This window comes from Pituophis catenifer, unplaced genomic scaffold, assembly GCF_029215685.1.
Source record: "Pituophis catenifer annectens isolate HBS135680 unplaced genomic scaffold, rPitCat1.0.hap2 SCAF_3, whole genome shotgun sequence".
In the NCBI taxonomy this organism is placed as follows: Eukaryota; Metazoa; Chordata; class Lepidosauria; order Squamata; family Colubridae; genus Pituophis; species Pituophis catenifer.
Window position 1 is genome coordinate 215,708,985 of NW_027256883.1, and position 20,190 is coordinate 215,729,174.

General features: G+C 45.7%; 1 protein-coding gene across 1 annotated transcript; it reads right to left on the reverse strand.

Annotated features, from left to right (window-relative positions):
* Positions 1–4,386: 4,386 nt before the first annotated feature.
* On the reverse strand, positions 4,387–13,687 carry LOC139315518 (kunitz/BPTI-like toxin). The gene is made up of 4 exons (XM_070941880.1): positions 13,603–13,687; positions 12,800–12,961; positions 4,872–5,012; positions 4,387–4,417 (listed from the first exon to the last, which is right to left on the reverse strand). The coding sequence occupies exons 1-4, from the start codon at positions 13,685–13,687 to the stop codon at positions 4,404–4,406; spliced, it is 402 nt and encodes a 133-aa protein (XP_070797981.1). The 3' UTR covers positions 4,387–4,403.
* Between the last annotated feature and the right edge of the window lie 6,503 nt (positions 13,688–20,190).

Genomic DNA, 20,190 nt, shown 5'->3' on the forward strand with positions numbered 1-20,190 from the left:
AAATTTTACATTTCATCCCTGGCTAGGCTCCAGCAGTATGTGGATCGAGAACTACCAGAAGTACAGGCAGGATTTCGAAGAGGCAGAGGAACTAGAGATTAAATTGCCAACATACCCTGGATCATGGAGAAAGCTAGGGAGTTCCAGAAAAACATCTACTTCTGCTTCATTAACTATGCTAAAGCCTTTGATTGTGTGGATCACAACAAATTGTGGCAAATTCTCAAAGAGATGGGAGTACCAGGCCATCTTATTTGTCTCTTGAGAAACCTATATGTGGGTCAAGCAAAGGTGAGAACTGGAGACGGAACCACTGATTGGTTCAAAATTGGGAAAGGAGTTCGGCAAGGCTGTATACTGTCGCTGCTTATATGCCGAGCACATCATGAGAAAGGCGGGGCTAGGTGAATCAAAAGTTGGAATTAAGATTGCCAGAAGAAATATCAACAACCTCAGATATGCAGATGATACCACTTTAATTGCAGAAAGTGAAGAGGAACTAAAGAGCCTCTTGATGCGGGTGAAGAAGGAAAGTGCAAAAGTTGGCTTGAAACTCAACATTAAGAAAACTAAAATCATGGCATCTGGCCCTCTCAATTACTGGCAAATAGGTGGGGAAGAAATGGAGGTAGTGACAGATTTTATTTTCCTGGGCTCCAAGATCATCGCAGATGGGGACTGCAGCCAAGAAATTAAAAGGTGCTGGCTCCTGGAGAGGAAAGCTATGGCAAATCTAGATAGCTTACTAAAAAACTGAGACATCACCCTGTCAACAAAAGTGCGCATAGTCAAGGCTATGGTTTTCCCAGCTGCAATGGATGCCTATGAAAGTTGAACCATAAGGAAGGTTGAGCGCCAAAGAATTGAGGCCTTTGAACTCTGGGGCTAGAGAAAACTCCTGCGAATCCCTTGGACTGCAAGGCCATCCAACAGGTCAGTCCTAGAGGAGATCAACCCTGACTGCTCTTTAGAAGGCCAGATCCTGAAGAGGAAACTCAAATCCTTTGGCCACTTAATGAAAAGGAAGGACTCCCTGGAGAACAGCCGAATGCTGGGGACGATGGAGGGCAAAAGAAGAAGGGGACGATAGAGAACGAGGTGGCTGGATGGAGTCACTGAAGTAGTCGGCCTGAGCTTAAATGGACTCCAGGGGATGGTAGAGGACAGGAAGGCCTGGAGGAACGTTGTCCATGGGGTCGCGATGGGTCGGACACGACTTCGCGACTAACAACAACAACAACAACATGAACAGATAACATATTTTGTGGACAACTATAATGATATGTATAAAACATTCCACATGCATAAAAAGTTCTCAAATATCTAATTATTTTTTGTGTCATTCTATTTTCTGATGGGTCCTGGTTTTCTATGAACTTTGTTGTTTTCTTGCAAACGTTGCATTACCCAATTAGGGAGCATTTTAACTTACTGAACCTGTTTATGGATTGCCAGTTGCACAGTGGCAGATAGGACAGCACTCCTATGGCATCTCCTCCAATCTTAGGTGATTCATTCCTTCCTAACCATGATCAATCTCAGGCAATTCTGAAGGGTCCTTGGTGGTATCTGAGTTTTGATGTATTCTTGCAGATGTTTTGTCACCCAAGTGGGTAACATCGTCAGTGTTAGAAGGGAAGGCAGATCAAAGCTGTCAGGGAAAGCAGAAGAAGCCCTTGGGAAGGCTAAAGGTATAACAGGCAGGGATAATTTGCTGTACAGGATGGGGGTGATGCCCCTCCTTACCCACTTGTCCCATCAAAAGGGGCAGCTCAGCCAGGAGGGGGAGGAGAGCCAGGGGGAGGAAGAGGCGGCAGCCCTGCACAGCCTTCATGGTGCCCAAACAGCAGGAATGCCAGCCCGGGTTGGACAGATGGACCTTTAAGTCCTGCCTTGAGGAAGCGAGAAGATCCTTTGCAGGAACAATGGGAGGGGGGATGGTAGTGAAGGGGATATGTAGTCAAAATAAAATTCTTTCTAGGAAGTCAAGGCCGTTGTGCCCTGCAGTTGTGCTGAGAAGAAGGAGGAGGAGGTATCTCCTGTTCCAGAGGGTGCCTGATTGGTTCGTGTGAGGGACATGTGGGTGAAGGGCAGGGACTTGAACTTTCTTTTGGGAGTTCCCCAGAAGTTTTCAGATTCGGGTTTTCCCAATGTGCCAATGTGACGTCTCTAATAAAAATCAGCTTTGGGGAAACTCAAGCCTCGGAGTTTGGTTTCGTTGGGGGTGTTACTTGGAAGCCTGACAGAGAGTTTCCCCAAATCCCTCCCCCCAGGGACCCAGGCTGAATGTCCAATCCATGCCCCGCATAGTGTCACGTGTCATCTTCAGGTGCCTTTGTCCACCTGGAGTCCTAGGATGGTTGGCCTTGACTGGCTGTAAGCGAGTCCATCCAGCAGCGCAGTAATTCTGGAGAGCAAACCTCCCTTTTAGTTCACGTGGGCCTTCATCACAGCAGCTGATTTCCCAGACCCCAATGCCATGGGCCCCCTCCCCCTTTCTATGGCAGCTGACAGCAAGCATGCTTCAAAGGGAAAACCCAGGAGCCTGAGTGGCGTAGGAGGCTAATGCCTCCTAAGGCAGCATTTAACATCCAGCTGCCTGCAATTACTGTGAGTTCAATTCTCCCCAGGCTCAAGGTTGACTCAGCCTTCCATCCTTTCTAAGGTAGGTGAAATGAGGACCCAGTTTGTGGGGCCAATAAGCTGACTTTGTATAAATATACAAAAGGATGAAGGCTATTGCTTAGCGCATTGTAAGCAGCCCTGAGTCTCCAGAGAAGGGCGGCATATAAATCAAATTTTTAAAAAAAACACACCCATGCTGGAGATCTGGCTGACAATAGGCTTTTGACAGCTTCCCTGCTTGTGCAGGGGGTTGGACTAGAAGACCTCCGAGGTCCCTTCCAACTCTTTTATTTTGCCCTTTGAGTTTTTCTCTTTTACTTGTTTATTCATTTTTACTTTTAAATTATTGACAGACGATGGAGGTGTGTCTATGCCAGGCATGTTTAAACTCAATTACCAATGATCGACCCACTGCCTCTGCCGGAAGTTGGCCCAAGCTTCTCCTCCTCTTTTGGTGAAGTCATATTCTCTAACATGACTTCCTTCCTGCCAGTTTGAGGTGATGCCCCTGTGTTCTTGATTTTGGCTTAATAGTGAAAATATTGCCTCCTAGAACCTTATTCACACCCTTCATTAAATAAATGTTTCAATCATGTCCCTCTCCTGCATTTCTCATCTGTCCTGCAGTCTGCCCATGTTCACTTCCACCCATCTCTCCCACAATTGCCAGTGTGGTGTCACCAGTGCAGTATAAATAGGTACTATTAACTGAACAGAGTAATAGACTAATAGAGTTGGAAGGGACCTTAGAGGTCCTCTAGTCCAGTGGTCACCAACCTTTCAGACCCCAAGGACCACTTAATTCATAATTTTAAATCCCGTGGACCACTAATATGATCGGCCTAATGAATGGTTGGGTGGCAAGATGGTCATGTGACTGAGTGGGCGTGGCCAACTTGATGTCACTCACATCGAGGGGCGCCTTGCCAGCCTCTACTCGCCACTCCTTGCCTGCCTGCCCGGGCTTCTTAGGGCCCCAATAGGAAGCAGTTGCTGGAGATAAGCAGCCACCATGAGAAAAAGTTGGCAAAACAGCTCAGTTCAAATTGGATCTGACCGAGAAGGAGGCTCAGCAGAAGCACCTCACTGAGGACTAGGAGCATAGGCTTTTGAAGCACAGGAAAGACCTGTGGGAGTGCAAGGCCAGGTAACCGGTGCCTGGAGGCTCAGCAGGCTGAGATGGTCAGCCAGTTCCAGACCACGATGCCCTCCGACTCTTCAACACCAGCGGCGCTTCCCTCCAACCTTTGCCCAAAGTCGGAATTTCTGCCCCCCTCTGACCTGCACAAAAAGACCCAGAAGGGGGAGACTCTCTGCAGCAACACAAACGTTCATTGCACGTATCCGTCCCAGGGGGCCGTAGTTTGAGGACCCTTCATTTAGTGCAATATAAAAAAGGCAAATAATTGTTCTGGGGACCACCAAAATTTTCTTGCGGACCACCAGTGGCCCATGGATCACCAGCTGGTGACTGTTGCTCTAGCTAGTCCAACCCCCTGCTCAAGATCTTTCCTTCTTCACTCAGCCTCAGCCCCTCTTGTTCTCGCATGGGGGGGGGTAGTGGGGGGGAGGGAAATGGGGCAGAAGAAGACACCTGAGACCGAGAGGGAAGCCAGAATCCAATGCTTTATTGCAGAGAAGAAGGAATGAACCCAGGAGTGTTTTGGGGGAGGGTCTCCAGGATGGTCCAGGACAGAAGAAGGGTCTTTGGGTCAAGTTGGTGCACTGGCCATAATTTGGGAGGGTCCCGAATTATCCCATGGAGAAAGGCCCAGCCATCACTTAGAGGATCCTGTGAAAAGGAAGAGAGTTGAGATGAGGGATCTCTTGAAGCCACACTGGCCTTTGAGAAGCCTTCTCCATAAATCTCAAATAAACGACAGATTTAGAGCCTTCCTTCTCTCAAGAGGGAAAAGGGGAAAGACTTTGCAGTCCATGAGCCCCCACTCCAATCTTCCTAAGACAGAATCGGACCCCCTCTTGAGGCTCAGCTAAGAGAGAATTTCCCCCTCCCGCTCTGTCCGTCCTTCTGAGGAGGGACCGGCCTTCACTGCCTGGTCTCTCATGGCTGGAGAAGACCTGGGTGGTCTCCTTTCCTCATCATCATATTTGGGACTTGGCTCTTCCAAGGACAGATCCAAGAAGGACGGAAGCTTCCAGAGGGATTCCACAGAGGTCCGCTTGGATCCAGTCCATCCTGGGATCTAGGAAACTCTACGGAGTGATATAAGACTCAATGCTCTTACCGAAGATAGGATCCCTGCACACAAGGCTGCAACCATAAGAGCAACACTTCTGATTGCCATCACATTTCCAGTCACTGTCACAGGACGCAATACAAGGAGTGACGATGTCTGGAGGCGCCGTGGGACACTTGCCAGGCTTCTCTGAAAAGGAGAACATTCCAGGGGTTTGTGGTTTTCGTTCTAGTTTAGCAGATTATGCTGAACGAGTCACACAAAAAAGTACTAAGGAATCAATTCATTCATTTCCTTCCCTTCTGATGGGATTTTTTCTGTCTTCCACTTTTGTGCAAATACAATTCTCGCCGCTGTTATTATATGAATAATCAAATATGTATCTTCTTTGCTATATTTCTCTGGTAATATACCCAATATTTATTTATTTATTTATTTATTTATTTATTTATTTATTTATTTATTTATTTATTCGATTTATATGCCAATTTATACCCAATAAAAATGCCTCTGGTTCTAACTCTATACGTTGGTGCAAGATTTCCTCTAACCATGTCTGTGTTCTAACACAATAATTTTTTGCTTCTGTACATGTCCACCACATATGATAAAATGATCCTGGCAATTGAAAACGTTTCCAATATTTAGCTGATTTATCCTTAAACATTTTTGTTAATCTTTCTGGTGACATAGACCATCTATAAAACATTTTATATAAATTTTCTTTCTATGCAGTTGCCATTGTTAATTTATAATTCCTTTCCCATAGTTGTTGCCATCTCTCTAGTTCTATCGTATAACCAAAGTTTTTTGCCCATGCTATCATTCTCTTTTACTTCTTCCTCTTCTAATCTGATTTGCAATAAGTAATTATACAATATCTTAATCATTTTTTCATCTGTCGAATACAACTTTGGAAAATACTAAATTGAAAATGAATACAATAGAGAGAGAATGGGGAGGGATAGAGGAGAGAAGAGAGGAAGGAGAGAGAGGGAAAGAAGAAAGGGAAAAGGAGAGGAAGAAAGAGAGGGGAAACAAGAGTAGGAGAGAAGGTTAGAAGGGAGGAAGAAGGGAGGTGTGGGGGAAAGGAAGGGGAAGTAGAGAAGGAGAAGGAGAGGAGGAAAGAAGAAAGTAGAAGAGTAGGTGGAAGAAGGGAGGGAAAGGAAAGAGAGGAGAGAGAGAAGAAGGATTGTTGTAAAACAAGGGAGATGAAATGGTAGAAGAGCAATTCCGAATATACTTAAATTGTTTAGGAGGAAGATTGTATTAATGTGAAAGTTAAAAGAAAATATGTATGTTAGATAAGAAACCGTACATTTAAGATATGTTTATGAGGAAAAAAATAAAAAAGTTTTTCAAAAAAGAAAAAGAAAAAAACAGAATTGATTCATGAACGTTTCTCATTTTGTGTTGTGTAATCATTCCTTTATATTAAGCTCAGCTTCAGAGCATGGGAAAACATTTTTCTTCTTCCTTCCTTCCTTCCTTCCTTCCTTCCTTCCTTCCTTCCTTCCTTCCTTCCTTCCTTCCTTCCTTCCTTCCTTCCTTTTGCTGTCCATTTGCCCTACCAAGTAACCCCATCAGAACATCCCAGCTCTTTATTGATGAAGTCATGCCAGTCTGCCCTGGAAGGGGACTCGAGGCAGCTAGAGGAGAATAAAGCACAGACCCCCTGCCCTCCCCTCCCCATCCTGCCCTCCCCTCCCCTCCCCTTCATTCATTTCATTGAATTTGCTGATCCATCCGCCGTCTCTTCCTCAATGGGGCATTTAGCAAAGGTGCCAGGAAAAGCAGAGGAAGCCCCTGGCAGGATCAGCTGGATGGAGCCCTCAGGGAGACTAAGAGACGCTTTGGGGCTGGCAGTGCCCACTTACTGTACCTTCTTGTCCCATCGAAGGGGGCAGCTCAGCCAGGAGGGTGAGGAGACCCAGAAGGAGGAGGAGTCCGTGCGCAGCCTTCATGGTGCCCAAACAGCAGGAATGCCAGGCTGGGCTGGACGGGTGGACCTTTTAAGTCCTGCTTTGAGGAAGCAGGTAGAAGAGGGAATGGATGGACTGAGAATTCTTCCACCACACAGCAGACAGTTGGCTTTTTCCATGTCACGTGAGGCCAACAAGGGAGGGAACATCTACATCGAGGCAAACCTATTGTGTTTGAACAGTGGAACTGCTGCTCTTTCCTGGATCCTGGTTGATACAACAGCATCCTGGGTTACAAAGCCTGTTTGGATGTTGGCATCACAAATTGTACCGTGACCGGAGGGACTGGAAGGAACATCCTGCAGGAGTCACGCTGCCCTGCGACTCACAATGGTCCATCTGTGTCCTGCAGCCTGAAGGGCATTCAGTGATTTTAATGTTGCCAGGTGTCCACTATTTGAGCGGACAGTCCGCTTTTTTCACATTATGTTCACTATTTTTTTTTTCACAAAATAGTGGACATTATTTTTATTCAAAAGCTTTATGATGAAATTAAAATGTAATTTAATATTTTACATATTATTATAATATATTCGATGTTTTGAATTTTAAGTAAAGTTTTGAAGTGATTATTTTAATACGTGTTAAAACGTTTGTAAGAAAATATATAATTTAATTGTAAATCTTTATTTTATTTTTTTACTACTTAACACCCCCCCACCCCCCACCCTGGTTGTCCGCTATTTTTTGGAAGCAGACCTGGCAACCGTAGTGGACTCTGGTACAGATTTTAAATTCCCCTATGCCCACATTGCTGTAATCTCTGCTCTGCTAACTGGAAATTGATGAGAGAGGAATTGGATGGGTTTTTTTTCACTCTGCTGAGAAATTTTATTTGCTGAGCATTGAGGAGATAAAGTTATTGGTGACTTATGAACAGATGGAGAAGGAGAGTGCAAAAGTTGGCTTAAAACTCAACATTAAGAAAACTAAGATCATGGCATCTGGCCCTCTCAGTTCCTGGCAAATAGGTGGGGAAGAAATGGAGGTAGTGAGTTTCATCTTCAGGATCTGGCCTTCTAAAGCCCATGGCGACTCAATATAAAATGAATACAAAAACCACATTTAAAGCAATAAAACTAATTTTTTAAAAAATCAAATACCATATTTTTCGGAGTATAAGATGCACCTTTTTACCCTCCAAGAAGGGGGTGAAAATCTGGTTGCGTCTTATACGCCGTATGTAGCCCCGCCCACCCGCCGGCCCCCATCCTTCGGCCATTTTTGGGCAGTTCCAGGCGGCAGGGATCTGGGTCGGGGCACAGCCTGAGGAACAATCCTCTTCGGGACGGTCTGGGCAGGGGGGGGGGGCATCTGCCCGGCAGCTTCGGGGAACAAGGCGGGTGCCACGATTTGTGGCTGGTCACCCCTCTGGCCACCCAGCAGGCAGCTTAGGGCAGGCAATGGCCGCAATGACTTCACTCCCCTGCAATGTAGGAGCTGCCGCCTAAGCCTTCTGCGCCCAGGAGCCGAGCGAGCCGAACGAGAGCTCTTAAAGAAAAACGCCCCTCCTTTCCAGCCACCGCTGCTCGGATTTCCCCAACGCAATAATCAGAGCCGCGTTTCAGGCGGCGGGCAGCCAGTTTCCCTGCAATGTGCAGCGGGGAACTGGGAACCGTTTTGGATTCGGGGAGGGGATTGCAGCGCTGCCGCGTGAAAGTGCTTTTCTTCCCATTGCAGAGCCGCGCGCCCCCGTCCTCCTTCTCAGCAGAGTTACCTTCTTTTTCCTCCTGGCCAGATCCGCCGCCCGAAAATGCTTTCCTTTGGCATCAGGATTCCAAAGGAAAGCATTTTTGGGCGGCAGACCTGCGATCCCCTTCCCAATTCCATGGGGTGTGCAGAGGCAAAAAAAGGCATTTCAGGCAGCAGATCTGGCCGGGGGGAGGGGGAAAAGAAGACTTTGGGGTCCTTGATGACCTCTGACTTTGGTGGTTTTCCTGCAGATGTTTCATGACCCAAACTAGGCCAGTCCTCCAGTAAGGACTGGAGTTTGCTCTCAGTTTATATCCTACTGTCCATGTGTCAGGCAATTGAAGAGTTTTCATCTTCTCTTCTGACTGCTAATTGGTGTTGATGGAGGCCTTCTGCATGTTTGCCCTACGTGGTGGCTGTTGCCGTCTTTCAATTGTATGTTGTAGATGACTCCGGTTTTTATTTGTGGAGCTGCTGGGTCTTTTGGTTTGCTTAGGATGGATTTAGTTGGCTTGTCTGCTACTCTGATGCCACGTGCTTTAGATAGAACAGAATAGAATAGAATAGAATAGAATAGAATAGAATAGAATAGAATAGAATAGAATAGAATAGAATAGAATAGAATAGAATAGAATAGAATAGAATAGAATAGAATTTTTATTGGCCGAGTGTGATTGGACACACAAGGAATTTGTTTTGGTGCATAAATTGTTTAGATTAACAGAGTTGGAAGGGACCTTGTAGGTCATCTAGTCCAACCCCCCGCCCAAGCAGGAGACCCTACACCATTTCTGACAGATGGCAGTCCAGTCTCTTCTTGAAAGCCTCCAGGGATGAAGCTCCCACAACTTCTGAAGGCAACTTCTGTTCCATGGGTTGATTGCTCTCAGTCTCGGAAAGTTCCTCCTTATTTCTAGGTTGAATCTCTCCTTGATCAGTTTCCATCCATTATTCCTTGTCTGGCCTTTGGGTGCTTTGGAGAATAGCTTGACCCCCTCCTCTCTGTGGCAGCCCCTCAAATATCAAAACACTGCTATCCTTTCTCCCCTGGGCCTTCTCTTCACTAGACTAGCCAGGCCCAGTTCCTGCAACCGTTCTTCCTATGTTTTAGCCTCCAGTCCCCTCATCATCCTCGTTGCTCTTCTCTGCATCCTTTCCAGAGTCTCAACATCTTTTTTTGTATTGTGGTGAGCAGAATTGGACACGGTTATTCCAATGTGGCCTCACTACTGTGATATAAAGCAGTATTCTCACTTCTCGTGATCTTGATGCTATCCCTTTGTTGATGCAGCCCAGGATTGCATTGGCTTTTTTGGCAGCTGCAGCAGACGGCTGCCTCATTCCCTCTGGAAAAAACACATTATGGAAATCCCAAAGGTGCTTTTTCAGGAGGCAACTTGTCTTTCTGGTGTTTTCTTTGAAGACATTTCGCTTCTCATCATGGATGAGAAAAAGCACCTTGGGGACAACCATGACCTGGATGACTACAGACACATTATGGAAGAGACTGAGACCAAGAGGGCAGCTGGAAACAAAGCTTTATTGCAGAAGAGAAAGAATGAACCCAGGGTAGGATTTGGGGGAAGGGTCTCCAGGGTGGTCTAGGACAGAAGAAAGGTCTCTGGGTCAAGTTGGAACATTGGATCCAATTCAGAAGGGTCTCCTCGTTGGGGATCCTGTAAAAACAAACATTCAGATGTGAGGTTTCTGCCCAGAACTGCCTCCAGTGCTTCACCCTGCCTCAACTTGCAACCAGGGAGACCCAAAGCTGAAATCAGGAGGAATAGCCCGATTGGGAGAGAGCCAGGAAGCAACAGGTCAGCCTCCCCCTTGGAGTTACGGGACTCCATCACTGAAGGTTTCAAGCAAAGGTGGGACAGCCATCTGTCCAGGATGCACTGAGGATTTCTGCACTAGAAGAAGGGTGGACTAGTCTTTTCTCCCCTCTTTCTAGGAGACCACAAGGCCACTTCTCAGAGCACGGACAATGGCATGTTCACTTGAGCTTCCTAACTCAGACAGGGAGCATTTCTCACAATCAGAAATGGGAGCTTATCTTTGGCTCCCCAGATGAAGCTCTGGACCTTCCTGTCACCTGAGCATGGACCAGTTGTGGTCTGCCCAGAGGATGAGCTGGACCAAGGTGGGCAACGAGTTCTGTCCTGGCCTCTCCTTCTCTTGGAAGTCCTGGTTGCCTGGGGTCTTCTGGCTTCCTGACCAGGCTGGCAGGAGGAGTCTCTTCTCCAACACAGTGCCCAGCAGCAGCAGCTAAACCGGGCGTCCACCATTATCTCTCAATGTGGTTCAGGAGGAGGAGAAGCCAAAAGACAGTGGGAGGGGGATGTGGAGGGTCAGCCAGTAGGCTTCCACCAAATGGAGGTGGCTATCTATCTGGATGAAGAATCCCACCACATCTCACCAAAGTTGGTGTGCCTGCTTGGGGTTTAAAGATCACTCCACTTTTCTTTTTTACTTTAATTATACCTTTGTCGGAAACACGGAAAGCCTGGGGGGGGGGGTGTCTAAGCAAATTAAACAAATATCATCCTACAGATGTTACCTTAGGCAGGATTCCTGCAACTAATCGTGCAACCATGCTTGCAACACTTCTGATTCTTAGGGCATTTCCAGTCATTTGCACACTTCGCGATACAAGGAGTGAGTATGTTCGGAAGGCTCTTGGGACACACCCCAGGCTTTTCTGCAAAATAGAAGATCCCCAGGCTGAGTGTCAGACTTACCAAGTAGACAAGGCAAGACACACAATCAGATAAGCTAATTCTGATTTATTGCAAAGTTACATTAACAGAATCTTGCAGGTCTGAAAGGACAAATCTCTCACTGTCTCCTTTACAGGCTGAGCTACTAGGGAGGGTCTCTTCTGAGCCTCTTTATCCACCCATTGTGCAGCTTCTGGCTAGGCAGTCTTTTTTTTTTTTAATTTGATTTATATGCCGCCCTTCTCTGGAGACTCAGGGCGGCTTACAATGCGTTAAGCAATAGCCTTCATTCTTTTGTATATTTTATACAAAGTCAGCTTATTGCCCCCACAAACTGGGTCCTCATTTCACCTACCTTAGAAAGGATGGAAGGCTGAGTCAACCTTGAGTCAACAGTCTCTTATCCGACTGTTCCCTTGGCAGCATCTCTTCACCCAGTTCCCCAAAGTCTTTCACCCACATATTACACCGAGAGATTCTTCTGGAATTGGAGCCCCAGAGCAAGCAAAATTTCAACTCTGGAGCTTTCATCCTCTCTGAGCAAACAGGGTGAGATGCACCAGCTGGAACATCCTCACTCCCTTCCTCTCAAAGCACAGCCATTTCCTCCTGGGGTCAACCTCTCAGGACCCTGCGCTGGACTTCATAACTGGGCTCCTCTCTCTTGACTTGGGAATAGGAAGGTGCATCTCCCGTTTCAACCAAATAGGAAGATGGTTCTCCTTGTGGGTGTGCTGAGGGGGCATCTAGGTCTACCTTCTCCATCAGGAAGGGATTCCAGGGAATGGGAGCAGAGCCTTCCTCTGCTGGCTCTGCACATTTCTGAAGCCCCCTCTCCAAAAACAGAGGGGGAAAGGTAGCGCTCTCCCTCTGAACATCTAGAGGAGGCCTCTTTCCTTGCCCTGAAGTTCTTAGGCTCAATGCAGAGGAGCTTCAGAGAGTGAGGTTGAAGATCTGAGCTGGGCCACTCAGCACACACATTTGGGCTAATCCAGAACTGGCTTCCTTGGTGGTTCTGGGACAGGACATGGCAGAGGGGCTTATTCATACCACACCCAAATAAACAGAGACAAACAAGTAGAAAACAATATCCTATTCAAGGAGCTACCAAGGAGAAAATATACCCCATCAATATTGATAAAGGAAATTACTAAATACAGCAATAGTGATAGCACTTAGACTTATATACCACTTCACAGTGCTTTACAATCCTCTCTAAGCACTTTACAGAGTCCACATATTTCCCCACAACAACCCTCATTTTACCGACCTTGGAAGGATAGAAGGCTGAGTCAACCTTGAGTCCCATCAGCATTGAACTCCAAGCTGCAATATTACATTCTAACCACTGGGCCACCAGGGCTCTTTTAGAAACTCCTATTCCCTCTCAGCCCTGAATATGTTACCTAGTTGGGTCATGAAACATTTGCAAGACAACAGGGGGCTGGACTGGAAGACCTCCAAGGTCCCATTCTGTGAAACCACCAAGCTTAGAGGGCACCAAGGACCTCACAGTTCAACCCCGAGCCACAAACATTCTCTTCTGTTGGAAGAGTCCGTCCTCAGCTCTTCCCCTACTTACCAACACAGGTGTAGCGACATTGATCCAGGGTCTTAAAGTTATTGTCATTCCCTTTGCATCCACCGTAAACAAACTTTTCACATTGTTTTGAAGCTGAGTTGTAGTAGAAGCGAGGCATTTTGGCTTTACATGGTCCAGGGTCAGCAGAAAGATAACAAAACTCTGTGACAAATGGAAAGGGTGAGGGATGTTATTTGATTGGCTAGCACAAAGGTCTTTAACTCACTTCCCCAACCTGGCGCCCTCTGGTCATGCTCAGTCTGCAGCCATTTAAGATTAAAACATTTGGTTTCCTGCACTGATTGGACCGGATGGATGAATTACAGTTCCCTGTTGCTTAAAATCCTGATTCTGAGGGGACTTTGGTTCTTTCTGAGCTTGGTAGTTGTTTGAAGATTTGAACTTTTATTAACCAAAGTAAGGAACATCCCCATGAACTCTGATGATGCTACCTAATTTGGGTCATGAAACATCTACAAGAAAACCACCAAGCTCAGAGAGCACCAAAGACCCCCTCATTTCAACCCTGAGCTACAAATATTCTCCTTTAATTATCCCGATTGTGCTGCTGCATTGAGTTAAAGCCTTTCCCCTAAAATTGCATCTCTCTTTCTTGGGCCCCCCTCCCGTTTCTGTCTGCTACTCAGCTGACACCCAACCACCTTCTCCAGAACCTCCCCAGAAGAAGCCCCACCAAGCCAGAGCTTCTAGACTGGGGTCTTTGGTTTCCCTTTCCTGGGGGAGGACTCTGACCACTTCAGCCCCTCCCTGCAAAGGGTCTCAAGATCTTTCTGAAAACTCACTTGGACGGTCCTGGCCGGAGACAGGGGTCAGCTCTGCCCAGAGGGTGAGGAGTCCCAGCAGGAGAAGAAGACCTCCAGAAGACATGGTGAAGCCGTCTGCCCCACACTCGGGCTGCTGGCTCTATTTATTCTCCCAGCTGGGAATTTCACATCCAGGAAGCAGGTTGATGTAATGGAGAGACAATTTGAATTCTTCTGTCTTTCACAAGATAGTTGAACACCCCTAACCCATTCTACAATCTTGATTTCTTTAAATGTTTAAGTCACTTGACCTCCAAACCCCCGGGGTTTGTGGAGGAGGAGGAAAAGGGGAAGGAGGAAGTAGAGGAGAAAGAGGAGGAGGTGGAAGATTGTGGGGTCCTTGGTGCTCTCTGAGCTTGGTTGTTTTCTTGCAGATGTTTCATTACCCAGCTAGGGAATATCATCAGTGCTAGAAGAAAAGGGGGTCAGAGGAGGAGGAGGAGGAGGAGGAGGAGGAGGAGGAGGAGGAGGAGGAGGAGGAGGAGGAGAAGAAGAAGAAGAAGAAGAAGAAGAAGAAGAAGAAGAAGAAGAAGAAGAAGAAGAAGAAGAAGAAGAAGAAGAAGAAGAAGAAGAAGAAGAAGCTATGATCATCAGTGCTAGAAGGGAGTAGGATTTGTGGAGGAGAAAGAGGAGGATGAGGACTACTTTCGTGCTCTTGGTGCTGTCTGAGCTTAGTTGGTTTTTTGCAGCCATTTTATGATCCAGGTATTTCATGACCCAAACTAGGCCAGTACTAGTAAGGACTGGGGTTTGCTCTCAGTTTATGTTCTACTGGCTTGCCCTATCAGGGTGGGGGTGGTTTTCCCTGACATACACAAATATTTGACATATGCAAAAACTGTACAATCCATGTTTCAACCCAACCGACTGCATTAACCACAGGGAAAAGCCAATGAAATCTCCATACCTCCTTTAGCAGAGGTCAAAACAGATACCCACCACCACACTTCACCAAGACCTGAGACCTGTCTTGAATGGTCTTTCCAATGCTGGCCAGGTGGGGTGCAGGTGTCAGGGGGTGCTGTACCAGAGGGCAAGTGCTTTCGTGAGGTGTGCTAGATGCCATTGCTTTATCAACGGGAGCCAGAGAGAATCAACTCTGTCGATGACCACAGGATGAGCAGAAACTAGAGGCAGACCTTGACTCAAATAATCTGCCATGTAGGGCTTCAAAGGTGACAAGTGGCATCCAGAAGCCCATGTTAGTGAGTGTAACATGAAATCTGGATGTTATGTAGGTGTGGCATGGTCTGTACAGCACTGCTTGGGCTACCACATTCTAACCAGTTGCAGATTCGGAATGGCCTCCAAAAGCAGCTCCATGTAGAACACTTGCAGTAGTCCATCCATGAGTTGGCTTGTCTTGAATGATAGTTACAATGCATCCTATTCTCCAGACCAGGAAAGGATGCAATGGCTTACAAGATGAATCTGTGTGAAAACCCACCTGGTCACAGCTGCCACCTACTCTTCAAGCAAGAGCTGCATCTCCAGGTGGATCCTCAGATTGAGGATTTAGGGGCTGCCCCAAAGAAGAGGGGGTCCACCTATTCTCCAAAGCACTTGAAGGCAGGAGAAGAAGCAATGGATGGAAACTAATCAAGGAGAGAAGCAACCTGGAACTCAGGAGAAATTTCCTAACAGTGAGGACAATTCATCAGTGGAACTGCTTGCCACCAGAAGTTGTGGGTGCTCCAACTCTGGAGGCTTTTAAGAAGAGATTGAACAACTATTTGTCTGGAATGGTATAGGGCAGAGGTCTTCAAACTTGGCAGCTTTAAGACTTGTAGACTTCAACTCCCAGAATTCTCCAGCCAGCTATGCTGGAATTCTGGGAGCTGAAGTCCACAAGTCTTAAAGTTGCCAAGATTGAAGACCTCTGGCCTAGGGTCTCCTGCTTGAGCAGGCAGTTGGATTAGAAGAGCTCCAAGGTCCCTTCCTGTTTTTCTATTATTATTCTGTTATTCTGATTATGCACCAGTCCCAAAGGGAATATGGAAAATGGAAGTCTTTTCAGGATGAAATATGAAAGAGCCCCAGCCCCAGGGGCCCAGTCACAGCCACTCAGTCCTGCTAGGGTTGGATTTGAGCTGGTTCCATCTCATTGAAACCTTCTCAACCTCCAGGCATTGGGACAAGAGTTGACCGCATTGCTTGGCTGGTCAAGGGTCATGATGTATAGCTGAGCATCCTTCTGCATACTGATGATACTTGATCCTGAACCAATAGATGACCTGACCCAGGAGCCACATGCAGGTGATAAATAGAAGGGGTGAGAGCTTCAAGCCCTGAGGCATCCCAAAGATTTCAAGGTTGACCTCTCTCCTCCTATCAATACTGACTGGAACCAGTCATGGAGAAAGGAGGATGACCATCAAATCCTGTTCCTTCCACTCCCTCATCCAGATCAATATAATGATAGGTGTCATGGAGAACCATCAAGAGATCAAGAAGAACCAGGATGGCTTCACTGTCCCTATCCCAGCCCCCCACAGGCCACAGTGGGACTATTGAATTCAGAGAAGCTCAGAGAAAAACAGACAGCACTGAGAAGAAAAGTTAACAATTGTTGGGTTTCAGTTTTATTAAAAAGAAGATCCAGATCGGAAAGACAAAGATTTTTTATAATCGATCAGTCAGAATAGAGCTGGAAGTCACCATGGAGGTCTTCTACTCCAACCCCCTGCACAAGCAGGAGATCTTATACCATTCAAGACAAGTGACTGTCCAGTCTCTTCTTAAAATCCTCCAGTGATGGAGCACCCAAAACTTCTGGAAGAAATTCATTCCACTGGTTAATTGTCCTCGCTGTTAGGAAGTTTCTCCTTAATTCCAGGTTGCTTCTCTCCTTCATGAGTTTCCATCTGTTGCGTCTTCTCCTGCCTTCAGGTGCTTTGGAGAACAGGTGGACCCCTTCTTCATCAGGGCACCCCTCAAATACTGGAAGACTGCTATCCTGTCCCCCCTAGTCCTTCTTTTCTCTAGCGCGGCCAAACCCAAATCCTGCAACTGTTCTTCATGTGTTTTAGTCCCCAGGCCTTTAATCCTCTTAGTTGCTCTTCTCTGCAACTTTTTCTGAAGTCTCAACATCTTTTTTGTAATGTGGTGATCAAAACTGGATGCAGGATTCCAGGTGAGGCCTTACTAAGGCTTTATAAAGCTGTACTGCTAATAGAGCTAATACTAATTATTAATTGGTTAATTAGTACTAATATTAAAAGTGGGGAGCTGTGAGGTGAGGAATCTGGAGAGTTGGATTGTCTGGCCAGTTTTGGGGGAAAGCTAGACAGGTCCATATCGTTTCCATGGATCATTTCTGTGGTCAAGTAAAACTCCCGAGTGGCAGCAGAGCCAGGAAAGTCACAATTGAAGGATGTTTGGATTCAAGCAGGAATCCATATTAAAGTTTCCTGGGTGGGTGATTGTTCAGCCTCTGCTTGAACCCCCAGTGAAAGGAAGCCCACTGTACAGTAGTGGCCAAAATTGTGGAAACCTTTTGGGAAAAGTGTACTTTCTAAAACTAGCTAATAATAATAACACCACTTTTTTTGGAGTAGTACCATAAAGTTATATATCAATGGAAAGATAATTTAGTCAAGAATGTAATGCAATAACTTTTATGAAGGATTTACTATTAGAATAGCAGTTACAGTATAAAGAAGGAAAGTGAAACACATAGAAAAAACAAGATGTACAAAAATGATCCCCATGTCAGTTAATCCTTAGTTGGGTAACCTTTAGCATGAATGATGGCCTTACAACGTCTTCCCATGGAGTGAACCAAGTCTTTGAGTTCTGCAGCTGTTCTAATGTGAAACCAAGATTGAATGATGGCTTCTATTAACTGGGTTTTATTGCTGGCTCACTTCTGACTAACCAGTTTCTTGAGTCGGCTCCATAGATTTTCCATTGGGTTAAGAAGATCTGGGCTTTTCCCAGGCCATTCCAGCAGTGGAATAGGATGATCTTGAAACTCCAAAAAAAGAAAGTGATGTTATTGGCCATCAAACCTCAAAAAATACACTTTTCCCAAAAGGTTTCCACAATTTTAGCCACTCCTGTATCTCTGACTTCCCTGTCCAATTCTTCTAGCAATGAGGATTTTTTCCTCTCAGTCCACTGATTCTGTAACTCTACACCACTTTTTCTCTCTGGAATGAGAGAGAACAGGTCTTCATAGATTCTCGAGGTTTGAGGAAGGAAGAAAGACAACTCTGGGGAATTTTAGCTGAGATCAAACATAATCTTTAAAGCTATCTGAACTCTGACAGGAACCTGCAAAAGAAAAGAAAATTACCACTGTGTGGAAAGCAGAACAAGTGTCAAAGAAACTGAGAAAAACCAGAGCAGTAACCGAAGGGTCAGGTAAGAATGGAAGGTTTAAACTTCTGGAGGAGAATTTGCAACAAGGTGGTTAGATGCTTGAGCTCTAAGTCAAATGAAACAGAATAACAGAATTGGAAGGGACCTTCTAAAAAAGCCAACACAGTTCTAGGCTGCATAAACAGAGAGATAGAATCAAGATCACGTGAAGTGTTAATACCGCTTTATAAGGCCTTGGAAAGGCCACACTTGGAATATTGAACTCCATTTTGGTCGCCACGATGTAAAAAAGATGTGGAGACTCTAGAAAGAGTGCAGAGAAGAGCAACAAAGATGATTAGGGGACTGGAGGCTAAAACATACGATGAACGGTGGTAGAATAGAATAGAATAACAGAGTTGGAAGGGACCTTGGAGGTCTTCTAGTCCAACCCCCTGCCCAGGCAGGAAACCCTACACCACTTCAGACAAATGGCTGTCCAACATCTTCTTAAAAATTTCCAGTGTTGGGGCATTCACAACTTCTGCAGGCAAGTTGTTCCCCTGGTTAATTGTTCTCACTGTCAGGAAATTTCTCCTTAATTCTAAATTGCTTCTCTCCTTGATTAGTTTCCACCCATTGCTTCTTGTCCTGCCCTCAGGTGCTTTGGAGAAGAGCTTGCCTTCTTCTTTGGGGCAGCCCCTGAGATATTGTAAGACTGCTACCATGTCTCCCCTAGTCCTTCTCTTCATTAAACTAGACATACCCAGTTCCTGCAACCGTTCTTCCTATGTTTTAGCCTCCAGTCCCCTAATCTTCCTGGTTGCTCTTCTCTGCACTCTTTCTAGAGTCTCCACATCTTTTTTACATCATGGTGACCAAAACTGAATGCAGTATTCCAAGTGTGGCCTTACCAAGGCCTTGTAAAGTGGTATTAACACTTCACGTGATCTTGATTCTATCCCTCTGTTTATGCAGCCCAGAACTGTGTTGGCTTTTTTGGCATCTGCAGCATACTGCTGGCTCATATCTAAATGATTGTCCACTAGGACTCCAAGATCCCTCTCACAGTTACTACTATTGAGGAAGGTACCACCTAAACGGTACCTGTGCATTTGGTTTTTCTTCCCTAAATGTAGAACCTTGCTTTTTTCACTGTTGAATTTCATTTTGTTAGATAGCGCCCAATGTTCAAGTCTGTCAAGATCCTTCTGTATCTTGAGCCTATCTTCCAGAGCATTGGCTATTCCTGCCAGCTTGGTGTCATCTGCAAATTTGATGAGTTCCCCATCTATCCCCTCGTCCAAGTCATTGATGAAGATGTTGAAGAGCACTGGGCCTAAAACAGAGCCCTGGGGTACTCCACGGCATACTTCCCTCCATGGAGATGCAGTTCTATTGAGGACTATATGTTGAATGTGGTTGGTCAGCCAGTTACGAATCCATCTGGTGGTAATGCTGTCTAACCCACATTTTTCTACTTTATCTAGTAGTAGCTTATGGTCTACTTTATCAAATGCTTTACTGAAGTCCAAGTAAATTATATCGACAGCATTCCTCTGGTCTACTAGTTTTGTCACTTTGTCAAAGAATGCAATAAGATTAGTCTGGCATGATCTGTTTTTGACAAACCCATGTTGGCTTTTGGTTATTACTTGGTTTGCTTCTAGGTGTTCGGTGATTCATTGTTTGATTATCTTTTCCAGAATCTTCCCTGGTATTGAGGCCAGGCTGATAGGTCTGTGGTTTCCTGGATCTATTTTTTTTCCCTTTTTTGAAGATGGGAACTACATCAGATCTTTTCCATCCCTTTGGCAGTTCCCCTGTGATCCAGGATCTTTGAAAGATTTGGTTAAGTGGTTCTGAGATCTCGTCTGCCAGTTCCTGCAGAACCTTGGGGTGTAATCCATCTGGTCCTGGTGATTTGAACTCGTTTAGTGTAGTCAGATGTTTACTTACCATTTTCTTCCCTAGTTTAACTTGTGTTCCTAATCTGTTTTTTGTGGTGCTGTTTTTGATAGGTTGGACTGTTTTTTCCTTTTGTGTAAAGACAGATGCAAAAAATTGACTTAAGTAGTTCTGCTTTCTCCCTGTTGCTTGTCACTTTCTTTCCACTTTCTCCCAGCTATGGGCCAATTGTTTCCTTGTCTTTTTTCTTGTTTTTAATATGTTGGAAGAAGCTTTTTTTTTTTGTTATTTTTTACTTTAGTCGCAAGCCTTTGTTCATTGTGAGCCTTAGCTTTCCTCACTTTGCAATGTGAGGAA